Consider the following 21022-nt stretch of genomic DNA (forward strand, 5'->3'; position numbering starts at 1 on the left):
AATATTTCCATTTTACAGAGGGAGAGGGAACGAAGGCTGAGAAACTGATAGCGGCACCACTCACTCGTTTACAACTCTGGCTGGCTGCTGAAACTCGGCCTCCCAGTTCCAATGCACATTTCATTTCTTGCATTTTCCTTCCTTGTCCAAACCTCCCTCCCTTTCTTTTCTCCTGCCTCCACACACGCACAATACCCCTCCCACCAATCCTTTTGCTCTCTTTCCCAGTCTCCTAACTGCAGCCACCAGCCACACAAATTCGCACACCTTCCTGCATCCAGATTGATCTCATTCTCTTGCGCCGCCAATAGCACCTCTGATCCCATTGGCTCCACGTGCCCCCTTGTTAACCCCCATCTCCAGTTCTGGATTGACTCTCCCATTCGTTGCTGCAAGCCCCCCTCCTGGCTGTTCTTTTCTGCTCCTGTGCCATTTGCTCTGGTCTCAAATTGCCTGCTTCTCCCATCCATCCCTCCCTCCTGCCTGATCCCTGAGTCCCCCTCCTGATATTCAGTCTATTAACCTCCCTGACTTCTCCGTGGCTGTCAGCCTTCGCAATCCCTCCCTTTCCCCAACTGCCATCAGCAAACATGTTCAACTCGAGTCCTCCCACTCCTGAACGTCTCCTGCAGGTTCTCTCCCCACCTAATCTCCCTTTTCTCCTCCACTACCACTGTGCCTTTGACCGGTTATTATTCTGCATATCCTCTTTATTTGATTCGCCTACCCTCAGAATATAAACTCTTCCTAGCAGGGAGTTCGTCTCCTCTACATTCATAAAGCACTGTGGAAAATGTGCAAAGCTGCATTAGGGAGGTTAAATCGCTTTTCCCGAGACTCGTTGCTGACTTCCAAGTTAGGTGCAAAAAGCTTATTCAGATTAAGCACAGTTCTCCTCTCCCGTCAAGTGCTAACATAAAACAGAATACAAGCCAGGCAAACATTATTCTGTTTGCTGTTCATTAGGCAGAAACGCCACTTGAGTGCCACAGCAACGAAGAAAACAAGGGCCATGCACAGTGAAAGGAGATGGCAATTTCCAAACAATCATCCTGCCTTGGCTAGCTGCTCTCCAAGGTGCCAAATGAACCAGACTGTGCATGCAACCCAAGAGTGACCACACTTTTAAAGGCCTCAATGGGTCAATGTGCAGTCCAAGAAGAACCGCCTAAGATCTTACACAAACTAGGGTGCAACCCTCTGAACAACCCAAGGGATTTAATGCAACAGTGCAAGAGGTCTTAGGCAGCATGTCTCAGATCATACGGTACAACTGCTTAGGAATGGCTCTGACGCAGGAATGAATGGCTCTGACGCAGGAGGGGAATGAATGGTGGGAACCTGGGTTGGAGGAGAGGAGGTCTTCCCTTTCCACCCGCAAATCAGTCGCTTTGGGAGGGGGAGCAGGGCTGTCAGTTCTTACCCCGCCACCCAGCCTCCATAAACCTTCCTGTACAGTGGAGAGTCTCGGTGAAGACTTGGGAGGGCCTGAAGCAGCCAGAAGAGAAGGCAGAACAGGAGGTGGCAGCGACTGGACAGGAGCCCAAACAGGAGGGCACAGTCTTGTCACCTAGAACCAAGTGCTGCCTTCACAGATGGGAGCAGACCCACTTACCCTGACAGAGCACATGTTTGCAATCCCCACATTCCTGCAATCTGAGTGAGTCTCATGAGTGAGCGTGCCAAGCCTAGCCTTTAAAAGCTTGGTGGGCACAGCAACTTGTTGGGACATCTTCATTGCTTCTATCCATTCTGAACTACTTGCCTTGCTCCTGAACTGTGACTCCTTAGCCCAATGTCTGCTGCTGAGCCTGAATAAGGTATCTTTAAAAAAAACCTCACAAGTAAGAGCCTCTGCTTGCTTGTTTGGGGAGAGAGCCAGGCCAGAATTCCTCAAGTCCCCTCGCAAACACAATTAGCACAAATACGAGCCTGTAAAGGCCTCCAAAGATCCATGCATCCACTGTGGGTATGCTTGGCCACTGTAGAATATGGGATGTTGGGCTAAATAGGGTTTATTTTTGATCCAGCAGGGCTGCTCTTGCGTAATACCAAGTATTTTATCTGTCACCTTTAAATCTTGCCCTATGTGCAAAGGAATCAGAAGGCTGTTTCAGCTACACAACAATGCTTCAAGGTAAAGTGAATTGCCCAAGGACACACCAGGAGCTTCACACCTGAAGGGGGAGAACACAGGCTTTGTATGAAAAAGGTCCCCGGGTCCCCAGCATCCTTCAAGTGTGGCTGGGAAAAATTTCTGCCTGAAACTCTGGAGTGCTGCTTCCAGCCAAGTGTTGACAATGCTGAGCTAGATGAACCAACGGTTTGAATTGATAATATTCCTAATCCAGCACAATAGTGAATGCTACACCTTAGGTCAAAACAGTGTATATCCAAGTGTGGTGTTTCCAATGTCTTAAATTTGATTAACCTACTACTGCAGACATAACAGACAGGTGGTGAGGTCCCTTGCAGAATTTTAAACATGTGCTCATCGAAGGCCTTGCTATTGCTAAACTAAGAAAGCACACAGGTATAGAAAAGAGTTTCGATCTCATCCTCTCCCATCCCCAGGTTCGGCCCCATACATTTTGAAACCTGAGGCAAACCACAAAATGCCCCTCCACACTAAGGAAGAAGAAGTGAGTGAAGATCTACCTCAGGAACAAGTGGGGAATAAATATCTACTGCCAAGCAGGTGGCACTATGGTGTAAACCCCTGAGCCTCTTGGGCTTGCCGATCGGGAGGTTGGCGGTTTGAATCCCTGCAATGGGGTGAGCTCCCGTTGCTCTGTCCCAGCTCCTGCCAACCTAGCAGTTCGAAAGTGTGTCAAAGTGCAAGTAGATAAATAGATACCGCTCCGGCGGGAAGGTAAATGGTGTTTCCGTGCGCTGCTCTGACCCAGAAAAACTGTCTGCGGGCAAACGCCAGCTCCCTCGGCTAGTAAAGCGAGATGAACGCTACAACCACAGAGTCGTCCGCAACTGGACTTAACGGTCAGGGGTCCTTTTACCTTTACAAGCTTGTAGAGGCAGCATTGGGAGGGAGACTGCCAATGAAACGTTACATCCGGCCTCCAAGGAGGGTGCCACAACTATAACTGCCACTATAACAGAGGCCGCAGCAGCAAGCAAACTTGGGAGGCTAGATCTGGTGCCCCTGCAGATTCTGCCACCTGAGCCAGTTGGCTCACCTTGCATCATGTGTGGGCCAGACACTTCCCATTCCTGCCTGATCAAATAGGTACGTGAAGACGAAACACTCCATCCCGCTTTGTCTGCAGTACAGTGAAAAGTGCAGCTTTTCCTTTTTGAAAGCACAGAAGGAATTTTGTGCACAGGCCGATTCTAACTGAGGTGCTTGACACCCTTTCCACCTGTGGTTTCCATGCAGCAAACCATTTATCTGAATGCAGCTCCTCCACATAGCAAGAACCGAGATCAATCGTACCCTGCAGAACTTTTAGCACCGTCCAATGCCTGGCAAATCACATGGCCATTGCATTCAGAAGACATTTTCGTCAACTTAATATGGTGTCGAAGTCACCCTGGGCTGGCTCGACCACATGGCGTGAAAAATCTGCCTTTTGTTTAACAAGCACCCCTCATTTAAAGAGACTTCTCTCTTAGCACTCTTAGCAACACTTAAGGACCACCATATAAACTCCCCCCACCACCATCAAAAGTCCATGCAGGTTCGCTGCACAGCCTCCAGAAATTCTACATGCAGCACTTGTTAAAAGGGCTAACTTGGTATCTGATGAGTCACAGAATCCATTTGCTTCTAGTGACCTACTTAACTACTAACCCAGTTATCTCCTCTCCATCTGTCAAGACGGGTTTTGAATCATGCCAGCTCTCTGTGTGTGCAAAAGCTGCAGTGCCAAGTTATTCCCAGAGGGACCGGGGGGGGGGGGCTTGAGTAAATGTTTCTAGCTATTAAATATAGAAAACTGGAGGACTACATCAGCAACTCAATGGAGAAACAATGTCCACATTTAACAGCTAAGCCAAGACTCAGGATGACAGCTTTCAAAGATTTAGCTGCAAATATTTCTAAAGCAGGCTATTTTTAAAATGCATGGTACGTCTCCATACACTTTCCCCTTCCCTCCATGAGAATTATGAAAAGTGCTGATCATCTCAGAATAATCAGGTTTAACAGGTTAGAAGTAATATATGCTTCTAGTATCCTTAATACATCATAACCTTCTTTCGCAGAATTTGAATCCCTGTCATTCCAAACTACTGATTTTTTTCCTCTATCCTTTTTTTCCTCTTTAGGCTGATGCTTTTAACACGTTTCTATGGTTACTACCCAAGGTCACATCACAGAAGCCTGGACAGCAAGCAGTTCAGAAAGACAAAAGGCAGTTCACATCCATTGCTGTATTAAATAATGTATGAATGTTAAGGCACTCACGTTGTGGGGGGGGGGGGGAGGTGAAAAAAAATATTGTATGCACACCTAAGTCCAGGGGTCTCTGTTATCCAAGGCAGCACAGGAAGTATGTTAATGATTTAGAGTGTTTTGATGAATTTTCTTTTGGCACAAACGCTCAAGAATATATATATTTAGACCTCAGATCTGCATGGGCAAATCGCTGAAAAATCCGATAGAGGGGTCTGCTGGAATAACTATTTTGATAAGGCCAAGATAAGATAAGAATAAGATAAAGGAGATTCCTTGCTGGAGGTACATCAGGAGCTGCCCCAAATTTCCTTTCGGAAGATGAGCATCCCAGTCCTGTGTGCATGCTTTCTTGGAAATAATCACTATATTAAATGGGGATTGCTCCCAGTTTGCTGTCTTAGTGCTCACACCTGCAAGAATTGTGGCCGTAACTGAGACAGAAAATGACTTTTCCCTCCAGACCAAATGACCAGGGTCCCCTGAAGCTGTTTTTGCCTGTTCTGAATAGTTTTGAGTCTCTTGTTCAAGTTGTTGGTCGTTGACATAATGCAGGTCACATAAGCCACGAACACCATATAAACGTATGGTAAAAAAAATAAAAATAAAAATACTGTGTCCCATAATGCATGGGTGTACCAATAAAATGGCTAGTCCTAGATCTGAAAATGTTGAAGATAAGTTTTTAATGTTATGTTTAGATATATCAGGGGTGGGGAACCTCAGACCAGGCGCCAAATAAAACCACCTGGAACCTTCTACCTGCTTCTTAGGTATCTGCTCAGACCATACACCTTTCTCCAGGGTGACACGACTCACTGACCCTGCTAAAGTGATTTTGCCTGGCTGGGATGGGTTCTTCAATTGCAATAATGCCTCTTTCATGTTTGGATGGAGATATACTGTATGCACTGTTGCACAATCCCATGTTCAATCCCCAGCGTCTCCAAGAAGGCCTGGGAAAAATGCCCCCGCCTGAAACTCTGGAGAGCAGTTGTCAATCAGGTGATGGAGAAGAAGGAGTTAAGGATATTGACGAGCTGGAACATGTGCAGAGGAGGGTGACCAAGATGGTCAAAGGTCTGGAAACCAAGCCTTATGAGGAACGGTTGAAGGAGCTGGGTATGTTTAGCCCGGGAAAAGAGGAGACTGAGAGGAGATACGACAGCCATCTTCAAATATCGGAAGAGCTGTCACTCGGAAGATGGAGCAAGCTTGTTTTCCCCTGCTCTGGAGTGCAGGACACCAACCAATGGATTCAAGTTGCAAGAAAGGAGATTCCGACTAAACATCAGGAAGAACCTTTCTGAAAGTAAGAGCTGTTTGACAGAGGAACAGATTCCCACGGGAGATTGTGGATTCTCCTTCCTTGGAGGTTTTTAAGCAGAGGCTGGATGGCCATCTATCATGGATGCTTTAGCTGAGATTCCTGCAATGCTGGGGGTTGGACTAGATGACCCTCGGGGTCCCTTCCGACAATTCTATGATTCTGTGATTTATTTATTTATTGTTTCCTTACCCAGCCTTCACCCAAAGATCCCAAAGTGTGTTAAAACGGTAAGACAATACTGAGCTAAATGGACCGGTGATAACGCAGCTTCTTATGTCTCGAAGGTAGTCAAGGTCCTCCCCCCCCCCCGGACCTCCCCCCCCCCCAGCTCCCCAGTTCACAATAAACAGCAAAGCGAACCATTTATCAGAACTAATTGAAGCGCCTGAGCCTTGGAAGAAAAACACATTAGTCATTTAGCAGTTGTGCTAATATTGCAATGCTTTTCTTCCCATTTCATTAGGGGCACAATGTTCCAATGGCCTAATCATATGCTCAGTCACTGCTCAGCCAGTATCCTGAGACATGACAAGCTGTCTTGCTAGGGCTACACTTGATAAGGTGCCTGCTCTCCCAGTCACCTCAATTATTGACTGTATTTTATGGTCAATCTAATGGCCAAATGCTTATCAGCAAACCATCAGGTGCCTGTAATAGGAGAGTGACCCTCAGTTTATATGTACCATTAATGCTCATTAGTGAATAATTAGATTCTTTAATCCGCAAACTCAGAGGCATGCAAATATGAACAAGCATTCTGGTTCTAGAAATAAAGTCTACTAAATGCTTCCTTTGAAGATAAAACATCCAAATACAGTTCTGGGCATTTGAAAACTAAGGGCGTGAAATCTGCAACGTGGCATGTGGTTTCAAAGAGATTTGTCCTATCCGGAAAGAGATTTGGGGTGGTTGTTTTTTAATCTCTCAAACTGTAAAAGAACATTTGTAACTACAAGTGGGGAGAAAGCATTTGAGTAAGGCAAGAAGATAATATATTTCTTAAGCTGGTTTTCAACATCCCACTTTACTCTCTCAGCATTCTGCCACATTCTAGTGACCCAAGTCACAGCATGAGGCTGGGTAGATAAAGGTCTGGAGTTTTGTAAATAACATAGAAAAAGGTAACAAACAATTATATTTAATTACAAATAATGAAAGTTAGTACCTTCAAAATAAACTTAATATGGTTGTATTAAGTGCACTTTCTAGAAGCGTAAAATCTATCCCTAGAGATTCTTAACGCCTTTTTTACGCCTCTATCTATATATCCACTTTTCCCAAATATGATAGAAGCCACATTAGCCGAGCAGTGAAAGCTCTCACCTCTCTTGCTCTGAGATCAATTTATTTTTAATGCTCAACAAAGGCACCTATAGAAGTCTCATCCACAATTAAAAATATTTTGTATGCATTGTTATGATTACTATTATTGGTATACATTTATTTATACCCCAGCTTTCTTCCCTGACAGGGAATCGTTTACAGATAAAAATAAGAACAGTTAAAAGCATAGAAAAATAATTATCATTAAAGAACCATTAAACATTGATAGTGGTGGTGGAGTATGACTTTTATACTAAACACGCTAGGGAAAGGAGCAAACCAGGGGCGTAGCAAGGGGGGGCGGGCCGCCCCGAGTTCCATAATGGAGGGAGTGACAAATTATCAAGGAACAATTTTTTTGGAAAAAAATGAATTTTTTTTTGTAAATGCCTGCTCCGAAGGTCTTATCTTAATATACTAGGGATTATATAGCTATATATGAAATTTCATGCCTATCGGTTAATATCTTGACCTTCCTCCACCAAAATAGCTGTTCACTTGGCTGTTTTCCTATGTCATGGAGGCAGAAATTTCAGTTCAGAGAACACTTACTGTTCCCAACCCTAACCCTGTGGAAAGCCATCTAATTAGGCTTTAATTTGATTTTGAGATGTTTTTAGGAGGTAATTTAATTACTGTTTGATTTTATACCAATGTTATGTATCTGGTGTTAGCCACCCTGAGCCCGACTTTGGCCGGGGAGGGTGGGATATAAACAAAAGTGTTTTTTAATTATTACTTGTTATTATTCCTTTGTAAGAAAATATGAAATAATGTAAAACCATTTTTGCGGGAGGGGGGGGGGGATCAATGGGGGGGTTGACAAGAAATTGTCCTCACCGGGTACCACCTGACCTTCCCATGCCTGGGGGGGGGGGAGTGACAAAAAAAATTTTGCCCCCGGGTACCAATTTACCTTGCTAAGCCCCTGGAGCAAACAAATCACGTCTCCCAAGTCATCCTGCTTTGAGCTCTGCTGCTTTGAGCTATTTTCTCACATTGGGTATCAGAGTTGGTTGGGGATAAATGGCGTAAAGCAGCGGGGGGAGGGTGTTAAAGTAAGGCCTAGGAGCCTTACAGAGCCACAACAGAGACACCAGCATTTAAAAAGGAAGAGGAAAAAAGCACAAGGTCTTGTTCTTAATTCTGCCCAACTTGGACCCAACCTTGTTCTCTTTATTATTATATTTAGATCCAACATTTCCTCCAAGGAGCTCAAGGTATACTGTATACGTTCCTAACCTTCCCTGATTGTATCTGCACTTGAAGCTTATTTGGCGAGTACAGATTCGAACCCAGATCTCTCCTCAGTCCTCGTCTCATAGTCTAGCCGCGAGGTCACGTTGCCTCTCAGTGAACATTCTTTGCTCCCATAACCTGCTCTTTGATCCCAAGCTGTGCATTTTTGAACGTTCACCCCACTCCAAGATCCTTTAAAACCTCTGTCATTTCCCAGCAAGCACCTTTCATGGTGCAGGATTTGTGCCCTTGCACCTGTGAAAACCAGGACCCTCTCTTATCGCATCTGGGCCTCTATCTAACATCTTAAGATTTTGACAAAAGAAACCCTTTCTTCTTGTGCCAGTTCTCTGATGGGAAAATACTGCTTCTGCCAAGCTCTGTGAGCCCTTCTCAGCCAGAAGCATCTTCCTGATTAAGGAATGGTAGTCTGGGATGGCATCTGCCTTGCAGTCCGACACTAGACATTCCCTTCTTTCAAGAGAGAGTGGAATTTGGGGAGTTAACTCTGTTTCAAATTTCGTTTAGGTGCCAGATTGTACTATAGCACGTGTGCGAGCAGGAGGAGACTACACGCTTCCTCTTGAGGCTAATGAGTAAAAATATCAAAGTTAAATGTAAGAGTGTTGCATAATTAAGCCTGATGAAGTTGAGCAACCACTTTTAAACGAGAACTCTTGAGTCAATATGCAAATACAGCCTGCGTGCATTTCACAGAGCATAACAAAGCAAAATCTGCCCAAGTTATGTAACAGCTTGTGTGCGCTATCTACAAGAGATAGAATCAGTGTGAGAAAGAACAAAAAAAGAGAAGTCCACGGGAGTAATGTTGGAACCCGGCAATATCAGGTATCCCAGTAGCTACAGAGAGAAGTGGATGGAAACATAGGAAGCGGCTTCACACCAAAGCACATCATTCGGTCCTTGTAGCTCAGCACTGACCATACCACCAGAGAAGGAAAGCTCTGATCCGAAACCTCTGTTGCCTTGCAGGATATCTTCGGAAGAAGAAAAGGCTAAAGAGTACACACAAATTTGGAGTGGAGTCTCTTAAGACAGTTGGATGGCACCTTGTACGTCTCCTTCGGGCAACTCCTGCAGCCAAGCTGGTGCCAAATGTATTGCTCTGCTTTCCTTTGGTGCACATCAGCAAGGCCAAGGGAAATATTGTCATATGGGCAGCGCAGGTCTTCCATGCACACTGCCCAAGCTTGCGCCCCGTGGAGGTCCCTTCAGTGCTGCTAACACAGCAGCTTGACTTCACCCCCAGAGGCGCCCTCCATTGTAGAATCATAGAGTTGGAAGAGACCACAAGGGCCATCCAGTCCAACCCCCTGCCAAGCAGGAAACACCATCAAAGCATTCCTGACAGGTGGCTGTCAAGTCTCCGCTTAAACACCTCCAAAGAAGGAGACTCCACCACACTCCTTGGCAGCAAATTCCACTGCCAAACAGCTCTTACTGTCAGGAAGTTCTTCCTAATGTTTAGGTGAAATCTTCTTTCTTGTAGTTTGAATCCATTGCCCCGTGTCCGCTTCTCTGGAGCAGCAGAAAACAACCTTTCTCCCTCCTCTATATGACATCCTTTTATATATTTGAACATGGCTATCATATCACCCCTTAACCTTCTCTCGAGACAGATGAATGCCAACTACATGTCCACACCAGGAATATAAACCCTAGACTACAACTTCCATCTTCCCCGGCCATTGGCCATGCTAGCTGGAGCTGATGGGAGATTTTAGTCCAATGACATCTGGAGGGCCTTCCATTGTCTCCGCTCTCCAGGTTTTCAGAAAGGGGGGCTTTCTGTTATTCTTTTTAGCTGCCATTGTTCTCAGGTGCCATGCTGGGGCTCATGGTTTGGTGAAGGCACTACCAAGTGTCTGCTATGAGAATATCTAGCCTTACTCATGGGACTACAGTTCCCAAGACCGCCTAGTGTAAAGAGAATTACTGTTTGTCCACGCACACCCCTGTGAATGAGTGAGAAAAGAAAACACCTTTGTACATGCTTCCAAAACACATCTCCCAATTTTCCTGGCACAGGTAAGCAAGATTTCCAGTAGAGAAGCAAGAGGTGGAAGGAAGGTGACTAGCCTTTCAGGCACCCGTTGCTTTTCCGCTACAACTCCACCCTGCTCCCAACCCCACAACCTTTTCCCCCCAGCAGAAGTTGCAAGCTCATGCTTCCATTGCACAGTGATCCCATTCATTACCCAAGCATTCTCCTGCCTGAGCTGCCATCTGCAACACCACCACCAACTGCCCAGTAAAGCACTTGGGTCTGTGCTCATTTCATACGCAAGAGCAATTATGTAAATCATAATGGTGAGAACTACCTTATGAAGAATGACGCTGCAGCCGAAGTCCCTGCAGAGACACCAGCCGGGGAGACCAGACTTTGGGAAGCCAATGGCCCAGTGGTCACAGTTTGGTCACAGTTGTTTTGCCCTGAGGTGACGTGAATATTGGAGCCTTCCCTTCCGCACTCTGCTGCTGTAGCCTCCTAAGGGAAAAGCAAAATTGAAAACAGGGAGTTACAAATATATTAACTTAAGACTAATAGTACTTCCACCCACCTGGGATCTGCTGTGGGCATGCAATTGGGTATTTATTTAACTTCATTCATATACCTATTATTATTATTATTATTATTATTATTATTATTATTATTATTATTATTTTCCAATACACCTGACTTGCACAAAAGAGCAGTCCATTGAAAAGCATCTTGCTTCAAGAATAGCATAGATTTGGAGTTGCTCCCATGAAAGACTGCCACTTCCTTCCTTCTCCTTTTCCTTTCCTACCTCCCATAACTGCAAGTGCGCATATTATTTTTTACACAGCTGTTCTGTGCGACAGCACTTCAAATGAGCGGTTTTAAAAAATACAACTACAACCACAACAAACGTTTATTCAGAAACAACCAGTAGAAAAAGGGCAGGCCACATCCTTCCCTTTGGGCTGGTGGAAACCATGATGATAGATGGCACCCTTCGAAATTTCACCACACAGGTTTTTTTTGTTTGTTTTTTATAAAAGAAAAACAACCATGCACACAATGAGCGTTCCCCACATCAAAACGGGGTGCGCATATTGCGGGGTTGCGAGGGGTCCCTTTGAATCACGGAGGCAGCTCCTGGCAGTTGGATTGGCTTCACCTTCCCAGGTTGGGATACCTGTGGACTCCACCTATGCTAGCAGCCGCCCAATCCCGGCTGGGAGGTGTTGCCAAAGGGGGATTGGCCAGGTAGAGGGAGGGATTATGCACTACACACAATAGATTTTGAGTCATACCTGGGAAGCAGCCGTTGGAATCAGAGCTTCCCCACCCCCCACTCCCTCAACTGATGCTTACTTTGCAGGTTTAACCACCTTTTTCCACAGCCACACAGGCACGCAGGCGCTGCTATGACAAGGTCGCTGTTGAAGGGCCGGAAAGGAATTTTCCTGCATTGGCAGGTTTCGCCTTTCCCGTAGCAATTCGTCACAACTTTGGCGGTTGCAGGCCTTGGGCGGAATCCTTTAGTCATTTACAGGATTGGGGGGGCGTGGGGCGGTGACCCCAGCCCCCATTGTGGCGGCGATAACAGGGTTCCCGTTAAAGGGGTCTCAGGGGGAGGCATTGACCAAACGCCCAGGGTCGTCAATGCCCTCCCCTTCCAGCGGCAGCGAACATAGGGGGGTGGGCTATCTGCTTGAACATATGTTCTCCAGACTAGCCCACTTCCCAATCATGCTGGATAACCCTGAAGGTACCCAGAACCCCGGCTGGGGGGCTGGGAAGGATAAACGCCCAATGCCTGAGCCAAGGTCTTCCTACATCTGAAATATTAATAAAGTTGTGGCCAATTTAATCCCATAGAACGTTGTCACGAGTCTTTATTTCCCTCAGGGGCTGCCCCGGGGTGCGGGGGAACTTCGCCTGACCGCGCAATATGCTTCAGTACGTTCACAGTTGGGTAACACGCCATTTCATGCTGAATGTCTTTCCCTTATTGGATTATCTGAAGACAAGAAAATCCGAATTTAGTGTGGGCTGCCACTTGGATAAAGAGGATGCCATGTGGACGCTGAGAGAGAGAGAAAGAGAAAGAGAAAAAGAAAGAGAGAGAGAGAGAGAGAGAAGCAGCTTCAAATCCATGTTGAACTCCCGCGTGAATGAGCCACAAGAGACAGGATGACTACCTGTCTGGAAGACTTCAGATCTCTTACTACAACCCATACTACCATATTTATTTAGTACCTATGCTGTGTTGGGACACAGATATTAGGCAATTTCGGCCCAGGAGACTACAGAACTGGGATGAGGATAGGATGTCAGGGAAATGAAATGATGAGAGAGGATGACAAAGGATGATGAGGGAGGATGACAGCATCAAACAGCAATAGAAGTGATGGTGACGGTTCAGAAAACACTAAAGATGTGGGTTTTGACAAGGGGCTTGAAATAAGAGAGGAAGACACCTTGATCAAATTGATGGGGAAGAATCAAAGATGACTCCAAGGCTGTGTTTCACAAAGTCTGCCTGCTGCAGACTGCTGGCTTTTTCGACGCCAACTAAAAACCCATTTATTTTACCAAGCTTTCTGTGACTGAAATAATTTTTATGGGGCAGTTCACAGCATTTGTCGGTTTTGTCATGAACCTTATCCGGATTTGATTTCTGGTGTCTATCTTTTCTTTTAGTGTATTATTGTGACATAGTTTACATATTGGTTTTGTATGTTTGTAGCCAGCTCCGGGGGGCGGTTACAATGGATAGAAATCCCCCAAATAAACTAAAAGAAAATAAAGACTATTTCCAACTGTAACTGCACAGTTAGCCTCCGGTGTACTGAGCAGGACAAGGCCAATAGTGGGTCCAACAGTCAAGAAGGCAGTTTCTGCTGTAGAGGGAAATAAGGGGCAGGTGGGGCTTGGCAACCTGGGAAGGTAGCCCATCTAGGAGAAGGAAAACTCTGGTCCTAGACCTCCACTGCATTGTGCAACATCTTTGGGAGAAGAAAGGGCTAAGGAATAAAACTACACAAATCCAGAGAGCAGTCCATAAGAAGAGTTTGGATTTGATATCCCGCTTTTCACTACCCGAAGGAGTCTCAAAGCGGCTAACATTCTCCTTTCCCTTCCTCCCCGACAACAAACACTCTGTGAGGTGAGTGGAGCTGAGAGACTTCAAAGAAGTGTGACTAGCCCAAGGTCACCCAGCAGCTGCATGTGGAGGAGCGGAGACAGGAACCCGGTTCCCCAGATTACGAGTCTACCGCTCTTAATCACTACACCATACTGCCTCTCACAGAGTCCATAAGGAGGTTGGACAGTGTCAGGGAACTATCCCCAGCGCAGCGCAGGGTGGTGGAGGGTCTCTCGGGATGTTACAGAGAGCCCTGACCCCACCTGACCAGCAGTACCTCTTCTCCCAGCGGAGGAAGCAGCGATGTCTCTAGTGGGGAAGGGCATGCTGCTCAGAGGCTTGAGAGCAGAGGCTCTGGAGATGTTGGAGAGACCCTGCACCCCCCTCGTCCAGCGGGCGAGGAGGGAGACACGCCATTTCCGTCGCTTAAGGGGAACAAAGGGGTGAAACGCAAGGAGGGGAGGCGGAGATTTCGCATACCAAAGCTCTCATGTTGGGGTCCCAGCCGGAAGGGGCCACTCCCGGATTCTGCTAGTGACTGATACAGACATGAACTTGTAGCTCTGCACTGTAAATAGCATGCACAATAAAACTACTAAAAGACAGGTCAGAGTCTTGCCTGTTTACTCACAAGCAACCACCCTGAGAACCTTACAGATGGCATCTTGTATGCCTCTTTCCGGCAACTCCTGCAGCCAAGCTGGTGCCAAGCGTATTGCTCTGCTTTCCGTTGGACCACATCAGCGAGACCGAAAGGAGGATCTTGTTGTCTGGGCAGCCAAGGAGCTCCATACACACTGCCCAGGCTTGTGCCCCAGGGAGGTCACTTCAGTGCTGCAAATGCAGCAAAAACAATGCGGGAGGCAGAAGCAGTTAAGAGATAAGGGAGGGAGAAGGATTGGGAGTAAAAAGGAATGGAAGACTTGAATGGAATCGGGTTTACGCTACTATCTGGAAGGCCTCATCATCGGCAGATCTTGGGAGTCCTACCAGCAAAAAGATTTGGATCAGGTGACTTGAACGGATCATCTAAACCAGTGATGGGGAACCTGTGGACCTCCAAATATTGTTGCACTCCCAAACACACCTAGCCCTGATTTAAGCCTGATAATCCTGTAAGGTGTTTCCCAAACCACCACGTCTGCCTGACAAGCCGTTTTGTCTTTCCTATATTCTGTACACAGCCACAATAATAAGCAATAAAAAAGGAAGCCATGTCGGCAAAGGTCCATCGCTGGACAAGGTTAAAACCATGACCAGAGGCAGACAAGAGGAATAAAACGGAGACCCTTTGTTATAGGTAATGCACTGTTAAACTGTCTGACAAGCATGAAAACATGGAAAACGATAAGCAGAACCCTTTTTGTTTTACGGCATTATTCGGTGGCTGGCAGAACGGTTTATCTGCTTCGGTTATAACTGTCAGGAATTATTTCTCAGCTGCGCATCATCTACAAGCACTATCTGTTTTAAGAGGAACAAACCAAGCAGGCGCATTTGTAGCATCTTTCCACATGAGCAGCCAAAAGAACCGAGTAAAAACATTGATTTCTTTTGGGGGGGGGGTTGGGGGAGAGAGACACCTACAAACAAACATATAAAAGCCTTCACAGATACACACCACATTTCATATAACTCACATTTTCACAAATGTTTTCATTCTCAACCGGTAGCTACTTTTATTTTATTTTATTTTTTAACCTCCTGCAAAGCCATGTGTGCAAATGGATCTCTGCCTGTTCTGGCAACCTGATTTAGAACACACGCCCAGTTATACAAATGCCTAGTTATTTATATTGAGGGCATTGTGATTAACTCAATGGGGTCATTAAGACAACCCTTCCCTATTTGACCCAGAGGTGTTCTACAGAGATGATGCTTGCAGCTCCCGCCCAGCTTTCCAACCTCAAAGCTACAGTCTCTCCAGCCGCAAATGAAGTCTATCCACTTAGAACTATATAGCTTGTTGTTGTTCAGTCGTTCAGTCGTGTTCAACTCTTCGTGACCCCATGGACCAGAGCACGCCAGGCACACCTATCCTTCACTGCCTCTCGCAGTTTGGCCAAACTCATGTTAGTAGCTTCGAGAACACTGTCCAACCATTTCATCCTCTGTTGTCCCCTTCTCCTTGTGCCCTCCATCTTTCCCAACATCAGGGTCTTTTCCAGGGAGTCTTCCCTTCTCATGAGGTGGCCAAAGTACTGGAGCCTCAACTTCAGGATCTGTCCTTCTAGTGAGCACTCAGAATGGATAGGTTTGATCTTCTTGCAGTCCATGGGACTCTCAAGAGTCTCCTCCAGCACCATAATTCAAAAGCATCAATTCTTCGGTGATCAGCCTTCTTTATAGTCCAGCTCTCACTTCCGTACATTACTACTGGGAAAACCATAGCTTTAACTATACTGACCTTTGTCGGCAAGCTGATGTCTAACTATAGAGCTGCCTCTCCCCATATGATTACCGGTAGACCCGGTCCCTGTGCTTGTCATCCGAGGTCCTTCTCTATGTCCCTCCATCCCAGAGAAGTTCAGAGGGTGGCAACAGGAGAACAGGCCTTTTCTGTAGTGGCTCCCCGATTGCAGAATGCTCTCCCCAGAGAGGCTCACCTGGTGCCATCATTGCATGTCTTTAGGTGCCAGGGAAAAACATTCCTCTTCACCCAGGCCTGTGGCTATTAAATAATCTATGGCCTGGGAAAGTGTGGAGGAGAGGGCTGCTGTTGTGATGACTATTTTATTATTAGGCTGCCTGTCAGTATGCTTGTTATTAAGTTTTTAATAGGCTCTAATCACTGATGTTGTGTAACGTTACAGGTAGGTAGCCGTGTTGGTCTGCCATAGTTGAAACAAAATAAAAAAATTCCATCCAGTAGCACCTTAGAGACCAACTAAGTTTGTTCTTGGTTATGAGCTTTCGTGTGCATGCACACTTCTTCAGGTACACTGAAACAGAAGTCACCAGACCCTTATATATAGTGAGAGGGTGGGGAGGGGTATTACTCAGAAGGGCGGTGGGAATGGGTGATTGGCTGATAGTGTATCTGAAGAAGTGTGCATGCACACAAAAGCTAAAAAACTTAGTTGGTCTCTAAGGTGCTACTGGAAGGAATTTTTTAATTTCTTATTTTGTTCTGTAACATGTTTTTCATGTTGTACGCCGACCTTGGATCTTCTGAAAAAGGCCGGAATATAAATTGAATATTATTATTATTATTATTATTATTATTATTATTATTAACATTAACAACAACAACAACAACAACAACAACAACAATGTCTGCATGGCTTTAGGACATGCTAAAACACTCTGGAGCCTATTTAGTCCATTATCCAGTTTCTCACCACAGCCAACCAGAAGTGTCTATGAAACTCACAAAGTGGACAATGGGATGTGAGAGCATCACTGACTGGTATTCTGAGTTATCCTGCCTCTAATTCTGCAGGCAGCATACAGCCATCATGACTACCAGTCATTCATAACCTCATCCTTTGTCTCGATTCCACAAGGGCAATATACTATTCATGCGAATGTAGAGATCAACACAATTCATTTTTAAACTATTTTTAGGAAGGACTGCTAAAAGTAGAGTCCAGGAATTCATTTAAAAAATGCTTAATTAGAGTAGATGCCACAATACATATTTGTAGCTAGGGTTAACGACTCCGTGAATGGTAATGGATGACGTTTCTGCCGTCTGAAATACTACTCTGACATTTCAAACTAATTAGTTAAAATAAATTTAGGCAAAAAGAGACAGCGTTGTAATGAAGCACAAATGCAATTAAATACTCCCCGGGATGCCACCAAACTTTAAAATCCACAATGCCATAGATCATGTTTTACAACCGTCTCCTATGGTGACGTGCTAGATCTTTTCTATAGTTAGTTAAATGCACTGCTCTGTATCTATTGCACAGAGACATAAGCCCTTTTTGTGTGTTACTTGAGTGAAGGAGGCATCACACAATTACTGGGAATTGGGGCCATACTCTTGGGTCCAGCCTTGGCATGGGGCACTAGGGAGTGTCATTTTAGGGGGTGAATTGTACCTTTTTGCAAATTTATTCAGTCAAAGGTCTTCAAAATATATTTTTCGGGTGTGAGGAATTCAAATCTGCTATTTTTTGTGATTGGACAACATTTAGCTTGGTAAGTCTACTTTTGACGAAGAAGCACATAAACTGTTTTCGGAAAACCAAATAATTTTAATTTTACCTTCTGAAAATGTCAGGTACTGCTATAATAATAATAATAATAACAACAACAACAACAACAACAACAACAACAACAACAACAACAACAACTGCAAGTTTTTGGCAACCATTTTTAATAATTTCTGTGCATTTTTACACACACATTTTACTTACCAAGCAAAACTAAATTATGTTTAATCAAAATATGTTTTGAATTCATATTCAAATTCAGCACCCCTCATTTTTGGAATCTGAAGGTTGAAAAATTCAACTAGCTCTAAATTCAGGCACAGTGTGGGCCATCTGTCCAGATATTCACATGTTAACACGGTCATCTGTAAGCCTATACAAAAGTGGTTGCTCACATGTAGTTTTTGCCACTGCATACAAGCATACTAATACATGAATGACAAGCCATGTGCCTGATGCCAGAGGATCCCCTTAAAAGGTAAAGGGACCCCTGACCATTATGTCCAGTCACGGACAACTCTGGGGTTGCGGCACTCATCTCGCTTTACTGGCCAGGGAGCCAGCGTACAGCTTCTGGGTCATGTGGCCAGCATGACTAAGCTGCTTCCGGTGAACCAGAGCAGCGCATGGAAACGCCGTTTACCTTCCCGCCGGAGCGGTGCCTATTTATCTACTTGCATTTTGACGTGCTTTCAAACTCCTAGGTTGGCAGGAGCTGGGACCGAGCAATGGGAGCTCACCCCGTTGTGGGAGAGGATCCCCTACTCACCAGTAATTACATAATGCCTCCTTCAGGCAAGTAATGAGTTTAAAGGGGGCTTTGCATACACACAAAACCTTCTGAGCTTAAGGCCAATTCACACCATATTCTCTTGTCCCACTGCCATTTCTGACTAAACAGGTACACCAGGTTTCTGAAAAACCCAAAAAAAACCCCTACGAAACCTGTTTACCATATGCAGTAGTAGGGCAGAAATGCTTCTCGTATGATCTTCCTCTAGCCTCATAGGATATTGGCCTGAGGAAGTAGCCCAGTCATTTGTCACCACCACGTGATAAAAGTCCTACACACATTACTTCATTAGTGTGTGCAAAGCAAATTTGAACGGTATTTTGCTCGGTTGCAGAGCATGTGCTGTGCAAGGAGAAGGCCAGAGCTTCTGTCCCTGGCATTAATAAAAACAGACAAGTGGGAAAGTTGCTTAAAGCACCTTGGAAAGTCACTGCCAGTCGCAGCAGACAATAGTCACAGACCTCGTAAGTCAGACAACATGAAGCAACTTATTTCATTTTTCAAACCTTCAAAGGGGCCTGTTCACCTCCAGTGTAAACAGATATACCTCCATCACCCCAAAATATGCACAGGCCCATACAACAATGCCCAAGCAAACCACCAAGAACAAAACCTACCAGTAGTTCTACAAGCCTGGTTTGTATCAACGGAAGGGGTTTTTGCAAGAGTGTGTGCATTGATTGCTGAAAGATGAGGGGAAATGGTTTCGGGCTTGCCAAGATAAATTAATTAGTGAAATAACACATCTACAGATGATCCATATCACTCCACTAAATCTTTAATTACTCAATTAACACCCTTAAAGTCAGAGGTTAAACAAGTTTGGCTATGTGCTGACAAGAGTGAGGGTGAAATTAAATATGGCACCCCCTGCCCCAGAGCTGAAGAATCCTCTCCGACAGTTTCGTAACAGCGTGATAAGACTGTGGGTCCCTCGTTGCAGGCACATTGTTGTTGTTGTTGTTGTTGTTCAGTCGTGTCCGACTCTTCGTGACCCCATGGACCAGAGCACACCAGGCACGCCTATCCTTCACTGCCTCTCGCAGTTTGGCCAAACTCATGTTAGTGGCTTCGAGAACACTGTCCAACCATCTCATCCTCTGTCGTCCCCTTCTCCTTGTGCCCTCCATCTTTCCCAACATCAGGGTCTTTTCTAGGGAGTCTTCTCTTCTCATGAGGTGGCCAAAGTACTGGAGCCTCAACTTCAGGATCTGTCCTTCTAGTGAGCACTCAGGGCTGATTTCTTTAAGGATGGATAGGTTTGATCTTCTTGCAGTCCATGGGACTCTCAAGAGTCTCCTCCAGCATCATGGTGACATGCAGGCACATGGTGACTCTCAAGTCTGTCTGGGACATGACTGCGGACTAGCAGTAAAGGAAGGATCAAATGCGGGCCTGTGTGCATCCTGAAAACCTTGTTCAAATCTCCTATCAGCCGTGAGCTCAACAACTTTGGCTCCCCCAACCCAAAAAAGCTCAACAACTCTGGTCAATCCAATGGGCAGATCACTGCCAGTTTTTTATAGTGTGAGTGGATCACAGTCTGTTGGAAGTTGGACAGCCCTGGTCCCCTGGTCTAAGGCAACCAAAAAGTGGGGGGTGGATTTAAATTTATTTGCAGCGTGGAGAAAATGGGCAAAAAGAGGCCCTTCCTCCACCTCTCATAATACTAGAACCTGGGGTCATCTAATGATGCTGAACGTTTTCAGGACACACAAGAGAAAGAATTTCACACAGCACATGTGGCATGGAGGGCTAATGTTGGCGAAACACAAGCCAAAATCTGCCTTGCGTGCATGGAGCAGTCATTCTCTTCTCGCAACTCTCTTAAATAGAGGTTTTCCCCAGTCTGCATTGTATTTAGATGTTATATTGCTTATGCGTTTGCCGCCCTGGGCTCCTTGGGAAGGAGGGGCGGGATATAAATTTGAAATGAAATGAAAATAGTATGGAATTTGATCGCAAAATATGTAGTGATGGCCACCAACTTTGGTGACATTAAAAGGGCGTAAGACAAATTCATGCTGGATGAGCCTATCAACAGCTACCAAGTGAAGATGTTAAAGGTAGTATGCTTCTGAATCCCAGTCACTGAGGAACAACAGTGGGGAGAGCATTTGTCCTCATGTCCTAGGTATGGACTTCACATTGGCATAAGGTTGATCACCATGTGGAAAACAGGCTGCTTGACCAGACGAGTGTAATCCAGTAAGGTTCTCCTGATCTTCTCAAGACACACCGAGTTCTTCCAGGCCTGCCATCCCATCTCTCATGAGAAGATAATAGGAGTGGCCCACTTTAGAGGGTTGATTCATGGCTTAACTCATGATTAGAGTGCCATGAGAAGAAGAAGAAGAAGAAGAAGAAGAAGAAGAAGAAGAAGAAGAAGAAGAAGAAGAAGAAGAAGTGTTTGGATTTGATATCCCGCATTTCACTACCCGAAGGAGTCTCAAAGCGGCTAACATTCTCCTTTCCCTTCCTCCCCCACAACAAACACTCTGTGAGGTGAGTGGGGCTGAGAGACTTCAAAGAAGTGTGACTAGCCCAAGGTCACCCAGCAGCTGCATGTGGAGGAGCGGAGACACGAACCCAGTTCCCCAGATTACGAGTCCACCACTCTTA

The 21022-nt window shown here is 45.5% G+C and overlaps 1 protein-coding gene across 2 annotated transcripts in view; it reads right to left on the reverse strand.

The window, feature by feature from the left end:
- KIF26A (kinesin family member 26A) overlaps positions 1 to 21022 on the reverse strand; it is a 154875-nt gene that overhangs the window by 63219 nt on the left and 70634 nt on the right. For both annotated transcript variants that reach the window (XM_033138687.1, XM_033138678.1), the window contains exon 4: positions 10646 to 10812. In XM_033138687.1, the coding sequence (XP_032994578.1) occupies positions 10646 to 10812 (167 nt within the window). The remainder of the gene's footprint in view (positions 1 to 10645; positions 10813 to 21022) is intronic.

Source organism: Lacerta agilis, chromosome 1, assembly GCF_009819535.1.
Source record: "Lacerta agilis isolate rLacAgi1 chromosome 1, rLacAgi1.pri, whole genome shotgun sequence".
NCBI lineage: Eukaryota > Metazoa > Chordata > Lepidosauria > Squamata > Lacertidae > Lacerta > Lacerta agilis.